Here is a 17,911-nt window from a genome sequence, read left to right on the forward strand (position 1 = left end):
ACTCACCTCAGCCTCCCAAAGGCACAGGATTACAGGCTGAGCCACCGAGCCCAGCTTATTAATTTATTCTGAGTTGGAGTCTCACTCTACTGCCCAGGATGAAGTGCAGTGGCATCTCAGCCTTCCAAGTTGCTGGAACCACAGGCGCTTGCCACTATGTCCAGCTAATTTTTTAAAAAAACTTATTGTAGAGACGAGGTCTCACCATGTTGCGAAGGCTGATCTCAAACCCCTGAGCTCAGGCAGGGGTTTCTTGCCTCCACCTCCCAAAATGCTGGGATTACAGACATGAGTCACCAAACCCAGCCTGTTTTAAACAGTTCACAGAGAAGGGGCCTTAATATATGCATTGGTTACAGGTACATTAAAAAAAGTGTACCAAACCCAGCCTGTTTTAAACAGTTCACAGAGAAGGGGCCTTAATATATGCATTGGTTACAGGTACATTAAAAAAAGTGTACCAACAAAATATAACAGAAAAATGTGTTCAAGAGATGGCATAGCTATACAAAATAACTATTCGTGTTAAAAACAGTATTTCTGATGAATATTTAATTAGAAGAGAAAATGTCCATGATAGTATAGTAAGTGAAAATAGCAAAAGAAGATATAAAACTATATCAGGTAAACCCAATTACAAAATATTGATGAAGCCAGGCGCAGTGGTTCACGCCTGTAATCTCAGCACTTAGGGAGGCGGAATACTGCGCCAAGCCAAAGTCTCTATTTTTAAAGCAAATTAATTATAATAACCTAAGTTTATGGAGTGATTTGAGTTTTTGAGATGAAGTTACTTAAATGATTTTTAATTTTCTTCTTTTTTGCCAGGCAAGATAATTAAGAAGTTGGCAGGTACTCCCTCAGGTACCCTCCCACTGTGTGAGCTTTTCTGTCGTCTCAATAAATTCTGCTTTCAAAAAAAAAAAAAAAAAAAAGAAGCTGCCAATCATGCCTGTAATCCCAGTACTTTGGGGAGGTAGAAGCAAGAGGATTGCCTGAGCCCATGGGTTTTAGTCTAGCCTGGACAACATAGTGAGACCTCGTCTTTATGTAAAAAAATTAGGTGGCTATGATGGCACACACCTGTAGTTCCCCAGGCAAAAGGATCACCTGAAGGATCACCTGAGCCCAGCAGGTCAAGGATTTGGTCGCCGTGAATGTGATTCTGCACTTTAGCCTGGGCGACAGAGTGAGACTCCAATTCAAAAAAAAAGGGGGGAGAGGGGGCTGGTTGACTTGGAAATTTATTTTGTCCTATATACTCATTATTTTTGAATTTTGTACCATATATGTATATTACACATTAAAAATTAACATAAAAATTAGTTCTACTGTGAATTCTATTATTATAAATTTAATTCAATGATTACCACAGTCAGTTGAGATATGATAAAGTATTACTCCAATCTGGCAAACAGCAGAAGGAGGCATGGAAACATTATACAGCAGGTGTGATCCCAAATTAAGAATACATAGCTGATAAAAAGGAAATGGTATAATATAATCAAAAGAGTACTAAGAAAACTTGTGTTCTAGGCACAGCTCTGTCATCAACAAGTAAATAACCTGAGATAAGTACTTAAGATACTTGTGCCTCAGTTTCCTCCTATGCAAAATTAACGCATGGAACATTCTAAGTCCATGACTTAAAGATCCAAACACTAGCCTCAATATTTCAGTCATATCAGCTAACCTGCCCAAAATCCACAGTACTCTAGGACTGAGTAGATGTCAGGTCCTAGGGCCTTTTCTCATATCTTGCCTTTGTAAATAAAAGAAAAAAAAATCCACTGTCTCAATCTGATGTTGCAAATAATTTTATGGTGAAAAAAACTCCATAAATTCTTTAAGTCTTATTTAGTTGAAGGGTCAGCTTGCAGAGATAAGTATTTTCCAACATGAACACTGACACTTTAATGAAATAAAAATGAGCAAGTGACACTTAAAAGCATCAGAATCACAGCTTCATGATTTGATCCTCAAATGCCATCAAGTCCACCATCCTCATTTAGAAAAATAAAAAAAGTGGCCAAGAGAGTTTGCCTACAGTCACATAGATACCTAGTGCCAAAATATCATGAGAAACAGTTTTCTTTTTTTTTTTTTTTTTTTGAGTTGGAGTCTCACTCTGTCACCCAGACTGGAATGCAGTGGCCCTCCTGGCCACTGCAGCCTCGACCTGCTGGGCTCCGGTGATCCCTCCACCTCAGTCTTCCAAGTAGCTGGAACTACAGGTGCACACCACCACACCCGGCTAATTTTTGATTCATTGTAGAGATGAGGTCTCACTAAGTTACCCAGGCAGGTCTCGAACCCTCGGGCTCAGGCAATCCACTCACCTCAGCCTCCCAAAATGCAGGATTACAGGCTGAGCCACCGAGCCCAGCTGAGAAACAGTTTTCTAATTCCAAGATCAATAATCTTCTCACATAAACATGTTAGCTCATTTCCACATGAGAAAATCAAACCAGCAACCCATACTCTATGCCTCAGTTTACACTTTTGATATGTACATTACATTATAAGCAAAACAGGAAAAAAATAAACTATCAAAAAAATCTTAAAATATCATCACAAGGTCACTTACAGCACTCAACAGGTATAGAAGCTATCTGAAGAGAAAGGACTTTTCCGTTGGACTGTGGGATATGTACACGAAACACAAGTCGAACTCTAGTATTCTTTCTGCCAATATCAGTTTCTCCTTTTCGAAGTTCTATATCTGAATTGCGGAGTTTCAAAATACCTGCACAGTCAATACTAAAAAGAAAAATATGAAAATTTAATCTGCTTATTGATAATCATGGTTCTAAACAACTTAACTACAGAGATATTGTTAATTTGTCAGGAAATAACTATTTACTCAAAATCAGGTCAAAAAAGGGAAGATTTGTAGGATTATTGTTTTCTGCTATTTCAGTTTATGGATTAAAAATGTTGTTATATGATAAAACAACAACAGAAAGTATGGTAGATTGTTTGCAAAGACGGCTGTCAATAATTCCTCCCCATTCCTATATTTGCATGCATCTCCTCCTGCCATTAAGAAGTGGATATCTGTGTCTCCCCTCCTTAAAAGTCAATCTATGACTTACTCTGATGAGCGTCCAAGTGAAAGTTATGAGCCTAGCACTTAAGAAGGCTGGTAACTTCCACTTTTGCTCTCTTGCAGCCCTGAGTTACCATGTAAGAAGTCCAACCAGCACGGTGGAGGAAAAAGGTCCAGACAATCCCCAACCACTCCAGCCATCCTAGTCATCCTGGATGTTCAACCCTAGCTGAGATACCACTGAATCCAGGTGCATGAGTGACCTCAGCTGATACCATGTGAATGGCCCAACTAAGCAGAGTGAACCCAAAGAAGCAAGCAAAATGCTAAAAAGAGTTATTACTATAAGCCATTAAGTTCTAGGTTGTCAGAATTAGGCAAGTAAAACATAAAGACTTTTTAATTCTACATATATAGATCAGAAAAGATTCACTTGCAGAACTACAAATACATCATCAATAATATATTTAGACTTTTAAAGTAATGTGTTTATTAATAAAAACAATTCATCAGGCTAACAGTCTTACATTTCTAAGGAATGCACACATAAGATTAAGGTTCTGAAGGTCTAACATTTCATCATCTTCAAAATTTATTACTAAGCATGACTGCTTAACATATTATCATAGTAGAAAACAAGAGTAATTACAAAATATCTTTGGTATTTACATACTGGAAGAAAAAGAAAGTAAATATTTATGATCAAATACTTTAGATAATTAAAAGTTTACTCACTCTGAGGCATCCCTTGTCATCTATCCTTTTACTGTACCTACCAACAGTTCCAACCCTAATGCTTATTGCACAGATGCTGCAGAAGTCACTTTGAAGGACACTGTATTATATTATAGAACTAGGATATCAAGATAAGAACCAGTAAAGGAAAAGAAAGGATCCCAAAATGAATTTTTTCTTCTTTTTTTTTGAGTAGGAGTATCACTCTGTCACTCAGGCTGGAGCACACTGGCATGCTCATAGCTACTGCAGCCTTGAATTGCTGGGTTCATGTGATCCTTCCATCTCGGTCTTCCAAGTAACTGGAAACATAGGCATGTACCATCACGCCCAGCTAATTTTTAAAAATTTTTATTTATTGTAGAAAGAAGGTCTTGCCAAGTTGCCCAGACTGGTCTCAAGCTCCTGGACTCAAGCAATTCTCTCACCTCTGCCTCCCAAAGTGCTGGGATTACAAGCGTGAGCCATTGCACCCAGCTCCAAAATGAATTTTTGAGCCACTTCAACATTTTCATCTTGCAAAAGACACAAAAGACATGTTTAAAACAAAACTTTTTAAAAATAAACATTTGTCAGTTTTGAAGCCAGGCACAATGGCTCATGCCTATAATCCCAGCACATGTCTACAGGCATGCTCCACCACACCTGGCTAATGTTTGTGTTTTTTGTAGAGACAAGGTGTCACTATGTTGCCCAGGTTGGTCTTGAATTCCTGGGCTCAAGTAATCCTCCTGCTTCGGCATCCCAAAGTGCTGGGATTGCACTCGGCCATAAATTATTTTGAACAATCGTCCTATCCATCACCTGGGAATTTTATGTCTACCGTTATCTGAAAATATATTATATTCTACCACTGTACTGAATGTAATATCATTATATTCAAAAAGTTACAGGATACTAGCTCATCCTAGTATTTAGCTATAGAGAAAAAGAGGCTCATTCAGCATTAGGTACCCTGTAAATCTGCAGTACATAAAAAATATTTCTTAGGTTTGGGAAACTTTCAAGTTGTCCCTTAATCCTTTCTCCAACACACAATGCTGCCACAAGCTGTGGGTCCTACAGAACTTCTGTTCCACAATCTACACAACAGATAGAATGGCAAAAGAAGTTTCAGGGTGTTTGAGACCAACCAGGGCAACATAGTAAGATTCTGTCTCTACAAAAAATTTAAAAAATTAGCCAGATACATTGCCAGATGCCTAGAATCCCAGCACTTTCGGAGGCAGAGATGGAAAAATTGCTTGAGGCCAGGAGTCTGAGACCAGCCTTAGAAACAGAGAAACCTCATACCTCCAAAAAATAAAAAATTTAGCTAGGTGCATTGGGTGCATGCCTGTAGTCCCAGTTATTCAGGATGCTGAAGCAGGAGGACTGCTTGAGCCCTGGAGTTCAAGGTTACAATGAGCTATGATAGTTCCACTAAATTTCAGCCTGGGTGACAGAGTAAGATCCTGTCTCTTAAAAAAGTGATAAAAAATTGGCTGGGCTCAGTGGTTCAGCCTGTAATCCCAGCACTTTAGGAGGCTGAGGCAAGTGGATTGCCTGAGTCTGAGGATTCGAGACCAGCTCGGGCAACTTGGCGAGACCTCATTTCTAAAATAAAATTAAAAATAGCCAGGCGTGGTAGCGCGCACCTATAGTTCCGGCTACTCAGAAAGCTGAGGCAGAAGGATCGTTGGAGCCCAGAAGGTCGATGCTGGGGTGGCCGTGAGTGTGCGTGCCACTGCACCCCAGCCTGGGCAAAGGGGTGAGACTCCAACTCAAAAAAAAAAAACGGAAACAGAACAAGCTTCTGGTGATTTTCTATTTAAAACTTGATTTATCAAGTATAGTGCTTGATTAAAGGAGTAAATGGAAACGTGGCCTGCAAATTGTCCCCTAGGAAACAATTTTCTGAGTTCATAGAAAAATATAGTTCAAAGCTGAGTTTAAAATTTTTCTATACAGCTGACTAATTATATGCTTCTGATGTTATCTGGAAAAGTACAATCGTAGAGTAAAAGGATTGCACTCACATTAAGAGGTTGGTTAACTCACCTTATTTGAAATGTATCAAATAGGATGCCTGGAGTCCATGTTTTCCTCTAGAAAGAGTTTTGGTCAAGTATTTGAACAAATACTGGCTGAGATTCCAAAATTCTTCAAATATCGGGGGGGGGGTGCCAAAAAACGTACACACATTTTAAGCAATGTTATCTATGTATTACTTTTAGCTTGCTGTAATCAGAAGTGTCTCGACCTGATGGTAAACACTTTGAATACCTCTTGTAATTGCAGAAGTCAAATGTGACTTGTATTCATCTTTTGTTATTGGTATATATTTAGTATTACAATTTTTTCCTTTCTTGTTCTTGTTCTTGTTCTTTTTTTTTTTTGAGTTGGAGCCTCACTCTGTCGCCCAGGCTGGAGTACAGTGGCACACTCCACGCCATAGCAGGCTTGACCTGCTGGTTCAGGCAATCCTTTCACCTCAGCCTTCCAAGCAGCCGGAACTACAAGCATGTGCTACCACGTCCAGCTAATTTTTTTATTTATTGTAGAGAAGAGGTCTCACCATGTTGCCCAGGCTTGTCTCGAACCCACGGGCTCTGGCAATCCCCTCACCTCGGCCTCCCAAAGTGCTGGGATTATAGGCTTGAGCCACCGCGCCCAGTCTAATTTTTTCCTTTCTTAAAATATGTATACATTTTTTGGCACCCTCTATATTATACAACGCAAAAATTTAAGAGTAAAGATTATCAGCTAACTGCCTGCCTTTGCTATGAAAGAACTCCTCTGTAGTCCCTATTTAATGATTTGCTGAATACTGTCCGTTTGAACCAAAACAGGCAAAAATAAGATTTTATTTAAATTTATATTAACTTTACTTTTCTGGTAGTAAGTAGGTAATAGAATAAGTTATTTATGGAGGCAATTTCTTATTTATTTATTTTTTTGAGTTGAAGTCTCACTCTGTTGCCCAGGTATGCTCATGACTCTCTCAGTCTCAAAATACGCTGAGCTCATCCAAACCTTCCGCGCCTTCCAAGTAGCTGGGACTATAGATGTGACACCACACCTAAGTTTTTGATTTATTGTAGAGATGAGGTTTCACCAAATTTCCCAGACTGGTCTTGAACCCCCGAGCTCAGGCAATCCTCATGGCTCTTCCTCCCAAAGTGCTGGGATTACAGGCATGAGCCACTGTGCCCGCCTGAAACAACTTCTGTATTAAAACTGTCTTAGTTTCCTATAACAGGCTGTGGGAGATTAACAGGTGCCTACTCAATATCCTTTCTTTCCTTCTTCTTAGTAGCAGGTCCTTACATCAATTAAGGTGGCAATGTGCTCAGGTAAAAAAAAATATCCAAATTTTCCTAACATATAAGAATGATCAATGAAAGCTACTGGGCAGATTTTAGGGGAAAGCTCTTTAAAGAGGCCTGACTCAGATGGAAGTTCCCTTTTATTCTTCCTCCAATCCTTTCTCCTTTTAATTCTTTCTAGGAATATGGCTGTGAAGGCTAGAGCTCTAGTAACCATTTTGGCAATCCTCAGGATGGAAAACACACACTAAAGATGGCTAGAAGAAAACCTTGCCAGGGAACCAATGCCTATGCAGCCACTGCGCTATCCCTAAAAGGTCTATCTACAGATTTCTTTTCTTTTCTTTTTAAAGTCAGGAACTCCAGGCTAGAGTGCAGTGCCATGATCATGGCTCACTGCAGCCTCAACCCCCTGGGCTCAGGCAATCCTCCTGCCTTAGCCTACTGATTATCTGGAACTATACACCTGGTTAATTTCTTGATATTTTTCTTTTCTTTTTTTGGGGGGGGTGGTAGAAATGAGGTCCATCTATGCTGCCCAGGACGGTCTCAAACTTCTGGGTTCAGGCAACCCATTTGGGTCTCCTCCCACTGTGGGAGCTTTTCTGTCCTCTCAATAAAGCCTGCTTTCTAAAACAAAAACAAAAACAAAAAACTCCTGGGCTCAAGCAATCCTCCTGCCTCGGCTTCCCAAAATACTGAGATTATAGACATAAGATACCATGACCAGTCTCTGTATATTTCTTTTATGTGATAAAAAACTAAACCTCTTACTGTTTAAGCCATTGAATTTCAGGTTTCTGTTACAGGCAACTATATACAGTCCTAACTAATCTACTTGAGCAAAACTCTATTGCATCATCATTCAGAAGTTGGCCACTTCATTTTATTTGGAAATGAGTCTCAGAGAATGCCTGCAGGTAAAGTCAAAAGTTTTCCTTAAGTAAATTTAACAATTATAACTATACTGCAATTGTTTGTTTACTGTCTACCCCTATTAGACTGTAACCTACCTGATGGAAGTCCACATACAGTACTTTTATCCCTATCACTTAGGATGATGGTTGGCTCATAGTATATGATCCTTAAATGTTCTGCTGAATTGAATTTTATTTTTGGAAATATGCTACTGTCCTTAGCAAATTTACTACAATTATTTACATAATGTCATTTACTAATTTAGAACAATACTTAGAACAACACTTTGTGTTTATACTAAAAAATATATACATTTTTTTCTGAAACAAATTTTTTTTTGAGCCAGGGTCTCACTGTGTCACCCAGGCTGAAATGCACTGGCATAATCACAACTCACTGTAGCCTTGAACTCCTGGGCTCAGGCGATCCTTCCACCTCAGCTTCCTGAGTAGCTGGGACTACATGTGGATGCTACCACATCTGGCTAATTTTTTTATTTTTTGTAGAGACAAGGTCCTGCTATGTTGCCAAGGCTGGGCTTGAGTAATCCTTCCCCCTTGGTCTCCCAAAGTGCTAGGATTACAGGTGTGAGCCACTGTGCCCAACTAAAAGTTTTAGGGGAAAAAAAATCGAACTGCCCATTTTGGGGTATGTTTAAAGATACCTGGCTGACATATTGTTTTCAGGAAGAAGTGGAATTTCCAGAACTTTTGTGCTGGCAATTATTATCTCTTGGCTTGCAGTAGCAACTGTCTTCCCAGTGATTCGATGCACCTGGTAAAATGCATGAGGTCGTAAATATCGATCATCTGCTGTCCCAATAAACATTTGTAGATTTATCGGTTTTTCATTATAGCCCAGGAGCTAATTAGAAAGAACAAACACAGAAAAGCACAATTCATTATCCATGAATTTTACAATAAGCTTACAATATTAAGACTATCATATCTGTATCATATATTGTTGATACATAAAATGTAATTTCAAAAAAGATAAACAAAAAAAAAGTAATGAGCGAACAGTCCTCCAAACTTCTGAAGTAGTTTAAGAGATTAAAAACACTAGAATATGTTGCACAACAAGACGTGGGGTGTTGTTTTTTGTTTTATAATTATCTGGACTTAACAAATATTTTAGAGTGCCTTCTGACTCGGCTGATTATGTACTCTGAGCAACATTAACAGTTCAGAACAGACCTCAAGACTTGGGTGTGTGCGAAGGCCCTCTAACAGGCAATTAAAATCAGAGGCGCTTTGTTTTAGTAGAGAAAGTCTGAAAAACCCTATTCTGTATGTTACAAACTTAGAATTTCCACTGACTTAACAAGCCTAGGCAACTTGACTTTTCTTGGTATCCTTCACAATTGCTGAGGTTAAGATGAGTACACGAGACTGAAGTGATGACCAGGAGATGCTGGAGGCAAAAATTGTAAATACAAGAAAGGAGGCAATAAAAAGAAATAAAGCAGCCGAGTGCAGTGGCTCACGTCTGTAATCCCAGCACTTTGGGAGGCAGAGGCGAGAGAACTGCCTGATCTCAGGGGATGGAGACCAGCCTGGGCAACTTAGGGAGACTTGGTGAGACCATGTCTCTACAATAAATCAAAAACATAGCTGGGAGTGGTGGTGTGTGCCTGTGGTTCTAGCTACTTGGAATGCTGAAGCAGAAGGATCGCCTAAGTCCAGCAGGTTGAGGCTGCGGTAGCCATGAGTGTGCCACTGCACTCCAGCCTGGGCAACAGAGTGAGACTCCCACTTAAAAAAAAAAAGAAAGAAAGAAAGAAAGAAAGCCTGAACAAGTATACAAACAGCCCTCAAGGAGACTTGGATGACTGAGTAATAACAGTTTTTTGTTTTTCTTTTCCTCCCCCTCCTCTCCCCGAGCAGTAACAGTTTGACCCATCTTCCTGCAGATATCAACTATACTCTGGAACAAATATAAAGAGTGACTTGAAAGTGTGGAGAGCAACCAAAAGTGGAGATGATAACTTGAGGGAATAACAAAAGGCATTTCCTGTTTTTAAAAATAGCTTTTAACCTGAGGGAACGCCACAGTCCATGGCTTACAGACAGCAGTTGAAACTCCCATAAAAAACCTAGTCTGCCAGGCACAATTGCTCATGCCTGTAATCCCAGTACTTTGTGAGGCGAAGGAGAGTATTTTGCTATGGATTTTAGTATTTTTTTGAGTCAGAGTCTCACTCTGTCACCCAGGCTGGAGTGTAGTGGCATGCTCACGGCCACTGCAGCCTCAACCTGCTGGGCTAGTGCTCCTTCTGCCTCAGTAGTATTCTAAGTAGCTGGAACCATAAGTGTGTGCCACCACATCCAGCTAAACTTCTGGATTTATTGTGCAGACAAGGTCTCACCATGTTGCTCAGAATGGTCTCGAACCCCTGGACTCAGGCAATCTTCTCGCCTCCACTTCCCAAAGTGCTGGAATTAGAGGCGTGAGCCACCATGCCTGGCTCAGGCAATCCTTCTGCCTCAGCCTTCCAAGTAGCTGGGACTACAGGTGCACACCACCACATCCAACTAATTTTTTGATTTACTGTAGAGATAAGGTCTTGCCATGTCATCCAGACTGGTCTTGAACTCCTAGGCTCAAGTAATTCTTTCATCTCAGCCTCCCACCTGCAGAGATTATAGGCATGAACCACCGTGACTGGCTAAAATAAGTAATACAAGATTTTGCTTGCTATGTTGCCCTGAATGGTCTTGAACTTCAGGTCTCAAGCAACCCTCCTACCTTGGCCTCCCAAGGCCTCCCTTCTACCTTGGCTGGGATTACCGACATAAGCCACAGTACCCAGCTACTTTTAGCTCTTAAATTTAGGTCTTTGATTTATTTTGAGTTCATTTTTATATGTGGTGTGAAGTAAGAGTCCACGGTTTCATTCTTTTGCATGTTGATATCGATTTCCCAACACCATTTGTTGAAAAACTTTACTTTCTCTATTGAATGGTGCCCTTGTTGAAAACCATATGACCTTATATGTGAGAGTTTATTTCTGGGCTTGCTATTCTATCCCAGTGGTCTGTCTTTATACTAGTACCATTCAGCTTTAATTACTGTAGCTTGATAGTAAGTTTCAAACTGGGAAGTGTGTGTGAGTCCTCTAACTTTGTTCTTCTTCAGAACTGTTTTGCCTTTTCAAGGCCTTGTGCAGCTCCGTATTAATTTGAGAATCTGCTTTTCCATTTCTTCAAAAAAGGCTGTTAGAATTTTGATAGGTCATTGCATCGAATCTGTAGATCACTTTGGGGAGCACTGACATCCTAACAATGTTAAGACTTCCTATTTATGAGCACAGGATCTCTTTCAGTTTATTTGGATTATCTTTACTTTCTTTTTTTTTTTTTTTTTTTGAGTTGGAGTCTCACTTTGTCGCCCAGACTGGAGTGCAGTGGCCGCTTCCGGCCACCGCAACCTCGACCTGCTGGGCTCTGGCGATCCTTCCGCCTCAGCCTTCCAAGTAGCAGAAACTACAGGTGCGCACTACCACATCCGACTGATTTTTGATTTATTGTAGAGATGAGGTCTTGCCAAGTTGCCCGGGCGGGTCTCGAACCCGCGGGCTCAGGCAATCCACTCACCTCAGCCTCCCAAAGCGCTGGGATTACAGACTGAGCCACCGAGCTCGGCTTATCTTTACTTTCTTTTAGCAAAGTTTTATAGTTTTCAGTGTACAAGTTTTACAACTCCTTGGTTAGATTTATTCCTAAGTATTTATTTATTTTAGATGCTATTATACATGGAACTGCATTCTTTATTTCCTCGTCGGATTGCTCATTGTTGATATATAGAAACACAACTGATTCGTGTGTGTTGGTTTTCTATCCTGGAAACTTTGCTGAACTTGTTTATTAGCTCTAGTAGTTTTCTGACAGATTATCTGGGATTTAAGACATAGAATCATGTCATGTGTGAATAGAGATAGTTTTACCTGTTTCTTTTCAACTTGGATGCCTTTTATTATTTTTTATTTTTTTAGAGACAAGGTATCACTATGTTGCCCAGGCTGGCCTCAAATGATCCTCCAGCCTTGACCTTCGAAGTGCTGGGATTAAAGGCTACCAAATCTGATCTAGATTGACTGTCATATATTGAATCACTATTACCTTCCGCATAAAAATCCCACTTGGTCATGAGGTATAATTCTTTTAATGTGCTGTTGAATCTGGTTTGCTAGTATTTTGTTAAGGATTGTTCATCTATGCTCACAAGGGATATTGGCTTGCAGTTTTCTTGTTTTTTTGCTCCCCCATGATTATCCATTCTAGTTTAAATACTGCCATGGCCCTACTGAAATTTCTCCATGTTTTCAAAAATAAAGTCCATCTTTTCTATGAAATAATTTAGCATTTTATAAATATTCTTAAGTCTCTTTCTGATAACTCCAACGTCTAATCTATGCCATCTCTGGTTCTGTTAACATTGATGGCTTTCTCTCTTTACTGTGAGTCACATTTTCTTGTGTGTTTGGTCATTTGTTTATTGTATACTAGACATTTTGTATTAAAAAAACTCTGGAGACTGAAGCAGAAAATATGTACCCCCAGAAAAATGCATGCTATTTCTTTTGTCAGGCCTCAGTTCTTAAGCTGTGTCTGGACTTTATTGACGTTTTAGTCTGATTCATTACAGCATTGGTTTCAAAGGCTTTATGGGTAGAATAAGTCTTTACAGCAGGGCATGGATTCTAAGTGCTGGCCAGATTCAAGATCTGCCTATGCTTCACAACCTGGATGTTTAATTTTTAAATCTATGAGGAGTGCTTTATGCCAGGGGTCCCTGGGTCTGCAGACTGGTACCTGTCCATGGCACAGCAGGAGGTGAGTAGTGGGTGAGTGGAGCTCTGCCTCCTGTCAGATCAGCAGCAGCTTTAGATTCTCATAGAAGCATGAACACTATTGTGAACTGCGCAAGTGAGGGATCTAGATAGTGTGCTCCTTATGAGATTCTTTTATTTTTTTTTTTTGAGTTGGCGTCTCACTCTGTCAGCCAGCCGGGAGCGGCCACTGCAGCCTCAACCCGCTGGGCTCCGGCGATCCTGCCGCCTCAGCCTTCTGAGTAGCCGGAATTACAGGCATGCGCTACCACGCCCGGCTGATTTTTTGATTTATTATAGAGATGAGGTGTTGCCAAGTTGCCCAGGCGGGTCAGGAATCCTTATGAGAGTCTAACGCCTGATGACCGCCCCCTCCAGTCGGTGGAAAAAATGTCTTTCACAAAACCAGTCCTTGATGCCAAAAAGGTTGGGGACTGCAGCTTTATGCTCTTCAGTCCTCCTCTTTCATTTTGGAACCTCAATATATCTCTTTTAGCTTTGTTACCAGATCTTGGAACTTCAGAGAGTGTCTTGGAGAGATTTCTCTTACATCTTTTGTAAATGAGAGCCTAGAGTGCCTGAGGTTGTTTCTGCCTCCTAGTAGGTAAAACTATGAAGTGAGAGGATCTCAGCTCTCCCCCCAGGCCTCCTCTATTTTGGGATGGTGGCTTCCCTGCTTGTGGTGGAGTCTTACAGGTGAGTGTTTTATTACTTCTGCTTGCCCCTGGCATTACAATGGAGTTAGTAACCAGGCAACTTCATAATTTAATGGCTATCCTCCTCTATCCAGAAAATGCAAATAATTTTTGCTTGTTAGATAATATAACTCACTCAGGATGGTTTTCAATCCTATAACATTTACAGAGAAGGAATTAAAACCTGGACCACTTCAATAGCCTTGTAACTGCTGTTTTCACACTTATTCCCCTACAGCATACTCTCTGTCCAGGAACCAGAACAAACTTGTAACATAAACTGGATAACTGTACCTCTCTGCTAAGAAATCTCTAATGGTCTCCTTCCACATTGAGAACTAATTCAAATTCCCTATGATGGTTTACACAGCCTATGAGATTTGGGCATTGGTTAACTTTGTTGACCTTTCTTTGCCTACTCTCTCCCTTCCAGTCTGCTCAAGCCATGCTAATCTTATTGCATGAACCACCAAGTTCAATCCTAATCTCAGGGCCTTCACACTTAATATTGTATCCCTCTGGAATATTATGCTTACTGATCTTCATGTTATTTCACTCCTTAACTTGATTTATATCTATATTTAAATGTCAGCGCCCTCTCAGAAGACTACTATATCTAAAATATCCTATCTCTGTCTCCTTATCCTGTGCTTGCTTACGAGCTATATTAAGAATAATTTTTTGGCCGGGCTCAGTGGCTCAGCCTGTAATTCCAGCACTTTGGGAGGCTGAGGTGAGTGGACTGTCTGACCCCGTGGGTTCAAGACCAGCCCAGGCAACTTGGTGAGACCTTGTCTCTACAATAAATAAAAAATTAGCCAGACTCGGTGGCTCAGTCTGTAATCCTGCGCTTTGGGAGGCTGAGGTGAGTGGATTGCCTGAGCCCGCGGGTTCAAGACCCGCTTGGGCAACTTGGTGAGACCTCATCTCTACAATAAATCAAAAAATTAGCCGGGCTTGGTAGCGCACGCATGTAGTTCCAGCTACTGGAAGGCTGAGGTGGAAGGATAGCCGGAGCCCAGCAGGTCGAGGCTGCAGTGGCCAGAAGTGGCCACTGCACTCCAGTCTGGGTGACAGAGTGAGACTCCAACTCAAAAAACAAAACAAAACAAAATTAGCCGGGCGAGGTAGCGTGTGCCTGTAGTTCCAGCTGCTTGGAAGGCTGAGGCGGAAGGATCACTAGAGCCCAGCAGGTCGACACCGGGGTGGCCATAAGTGTGTTATTGCACTCCAGCCTGGGCGACAGAGTGAGACTCCAACTCAAAACAAAACAAAAAAAGGATAAATTTCCGCCCTTCCAGAAATTTCAGGGAAGCACATGATAAAAATCAATCAAGGCCTTATGAAGGAGAGAAAGTACAGAATCATGAAAACGAGCTAAGAGGCTGAAGCACTAAAATCACATTTGCTCGAAGTTTAAACAAGGGTAGAGGTAGGAACAAAAGTAGAAAATAGAAACGGAAATGGATGAATGCAATAAATATTTCCTAGAAGGGCCTAATTTTTGTAACTGACTACAGATAGGATAATAGAGGGAACAAAAAAGTCGAAAGTTCTAAGCTTTAGTACCTAGGAATGGTGGTATCACTAGCAAATAAATAAAAATGCACAGCTAGGTGAAGTAGCTGATGCCTGTAATCCTAGAACTTTAGAAGGCTGAGACAGGAGGATCGCTTGAGCCCAAGAATTCTAAGTTACAGTTAGCTATGAACGTACCACTGAACTCCAGCTTGGGTGACAGAGCACAAATCCTGGGTCTTAAAAAAAAGAAAAAGTGAAAAAGTCACTGATTTTAGAGAAAGATAATATTTTCAATACTAGTCATATTGTATTTATAAGTAACAGTGATACATCTACACTTAGCCCAGTCAGTGTTATGGTACAATAAATATAATGCTTTGCTATCAACTTGACAACACAGTACATTGTGTCTCAAAATAATATCTAATACCTACTTTTTCTTGTGTTGATATGAGTATGTACTAATTATTTTGTTTGAAGTCCTAATACAGCAATACTGTGGCCCTTGAAACACTAATTTCACATAATTTTCACATGTAATAAAATAGTATTATTCTTTTAATGTTTTGTCTTCAGCCATGTAAAACGTACAGAAATCATTCCTAGCTCACAAGTTGTACAAAAACAAGTAAAGTCATGTGTGGTGGCATCCACCTGTACTTCCAGTTACTCAGGAGGCTGAAATGATCACTTGAGCCCAGGAGTTCAAGACTACAGTAAGCTATGGTCACTCCACTGCACACCATCCTGGGTGACAGAGCAAGACCCTTTCTCTTTAAAAGCAAAAGAGAGCCAGGTACAGTGGCTCACGCCTGCAATTCCAGCACTTTGGGAGGTGGAGGTGAGAGGCTTGCCTGAGTCCACTGGTTCGAGACTAGCCTGGGCAACTTGGCAGGACCCTGTCTCTATAGTAAATAAAAAAATTAGCTGGGTATAGTGGCACACACCTGTGATTCCAGCTGCTTGAAAGGCTGAGGCGGAAGGATTGCCTGAGTGACAGAGTAAGACTTTGACTAAAAAAAATATAAAAATAGCCGGGCTTGGTGGCTCAGCCTGTAATCCTGCGCCTTGGGAGGCTGAGGTGAGTGGATTGCCTGAGCCCACGGGTTTGAGACCCACCTGGGCAACTTGATGAGACCCCATCTCTACAATAAATAAAAAAATTAGCCGGGCATGATAGCGCGCGCCTGTAGTTCCAGCTACTTGGAAGGCAGAGCCCAGCAGGTTGAGGCTGCGCTCCCGGCCACCGCACTCCAGTCTGGGCGACAGAGTGAGACTCCCACTCAAAAAAAATAAAAATAAAAATAAATAAAAATAAAGCTGGGTGCGGTGGCTCATGCCTGTAATCCCAGCACATTAGGAGGCAGAGGCGAGAGGATTGCCTGAGACTAGACTGGGCAACATTGCAAGACCTTGTCTCTGCAATAAATCAGAAAAATTAGCCGGGCATGGTGGCATGCACTTGTGGTTCCAGCTACTTGGAAGGCTGAGGCAGAAGGATCACCTGAGCCTAGCAGGTCGAGGCTGCGTGGTTGTGAACGTGCCACTGCACTACAACCTGAGCGACAGAGTGAGACTGCAAGTCCAGAAAAAAAGAGGGTCAGGCACAGTGGCTTCATGCCTGTAATCCCAGCACTTTACTTTAGGAGGCCAAGGCGAGAGGGTTGCCTGAGCCCATGGGTTCAAGACCAGCCTGGGCAACATGGTAAGACCTCGTCTCTACAATTTAAAAAAAAAAAAAATTAGCCAGGAATGGTAGCACCCACTTATAGTTCTGGCTACCTGGAAGGCTGAGGTGGAAAGCTCGCCAAAGCCCTGCAGGTTGAGGCTGCAGTGGCCATGAGCATGCCACTGAACTCTAGCCTCAGTAATAGAGTGAGACTCCAACTCAAAAAAAGAGAGAGAGAGAGAAAACAAGAACAACAACAACAACAAAAAAACAGGTATAGGACAAACTTGGATAAACAAAAGCCGTAGTTTGCTAACCCCTGATCTAGAACAATATTCAGTATTTACTACCTTGGTCAGTATCACTCTCTGAAGGGGAGATACGGGCGGGATGGAAGTATTTTGAAATTTTGGGAAAATACATTTAGTTGCCAGCATGATGAGTGGGGTGCATTACAGGCATTTAATGAGAAGGGATTAGAGATTCGAATTCCTCTCAATGCACAGGATAATCACAGTTCTTCAAAGTGAAAAACTACTTTACGTCACACAGAACCCGAGAATGTCCCACTAGACATTCATGTGTAGACAAATGTTTATGAACTTAGAACCCAACTCCTTAGTACATATAAAATTTTAAAAATTGCATATACATGGATTTTTCATGAATATAACTTACCATGTAAAGAGTTCATCATTTCATAAAATCATGTCATAGCCAGTAATGCCACATATGGAGTTTAGGTTGTTAATCAACACACTTTACCTGCAACACACTGATACTGCAGGTTTAAGTGTCTGACTACTTAACTGTGTATTTTTAAACATACCCTTTTTTTTGAGACAGAGTCTTGCTATTTTGGCTATTTTGTTCAGGCTGGTCTTGAAATCCTGGTCTTAGCCAGGCTCTGTGGCTCAGCCTGTAATCCCAGCGCTTTGGGAGACCGAGGTGAGTGGATTGCCTGAGCCCACGGGTTTGAGATCCGTCCAGGCAACTTGGCGAGACCTCATCTCTACAATAAATCAAAAACTATCTGGGCGTGGTAGCACGCACCTGTAGTTCCAGCTACTTGGAAGACTAGGCGGAAGGATCGCCGGAGCCCAGCAGGTCAAGGCTGCGGTGGCCGGGAGAATGCCACTGCACTCCAGTCTGGGCGACAGAGTGAGACTCCAACTCAAAAAAAAA

The 17,911-nt window shown here is 41.2% G+C and overlaps 1 protein-coding gene across 3 annotated transcripts in view; it reads right to left on the minus strand.

Moving 5' to 3' along the window:
• Positions 1-17,911, minus strand: part of NFATC3 (nuclear factor of activated T-cells 3) — a 145,036-nt gene that overhangs the window by 60,042 nt on the left and 67,083 nt on the right. For all 3 annotated transcript variants that reach the window (XR_504797.2, XM_008065737.2, XM_008065738.2), the window contains exons 4-5: positions 8,675-8,874; positions 2,588-2,760 (exon numbers count right to left, since the gene is read on the minus strand). Coding sequence is in view for 2 of the 3 variants with exons in the window: in XM_008065737.2 (XP_008063928.1) it covers positions 2,588-2,760; positions 8,675-8,874 (373 nt within the window). In the remaining variant the exon portion in view is untranslated. The remainder of the gene's footprint in view (positions 1-2,587; positions 2,761-8,674; positions 8,875-17,911) is intronic.

The sequence above is a fragment of the Carlito syrichta genome, unplaced genomic scaffold (genome assembly GCF_000164805.1).
Source record: "Carlito syrichta isolate Samal-C Ts95f unplaced genomic scaffold, Tarsius_syrichta-2.0.1 Scaffold308803, whole genome shotgun sequence".
Taxonomy (NCBI): domain Eukaryota; kingdom Metazoa; phylum Chordata; class Mammalia; order Primates; family Tarsiidae; genus Carlito; species Carlito syrichta.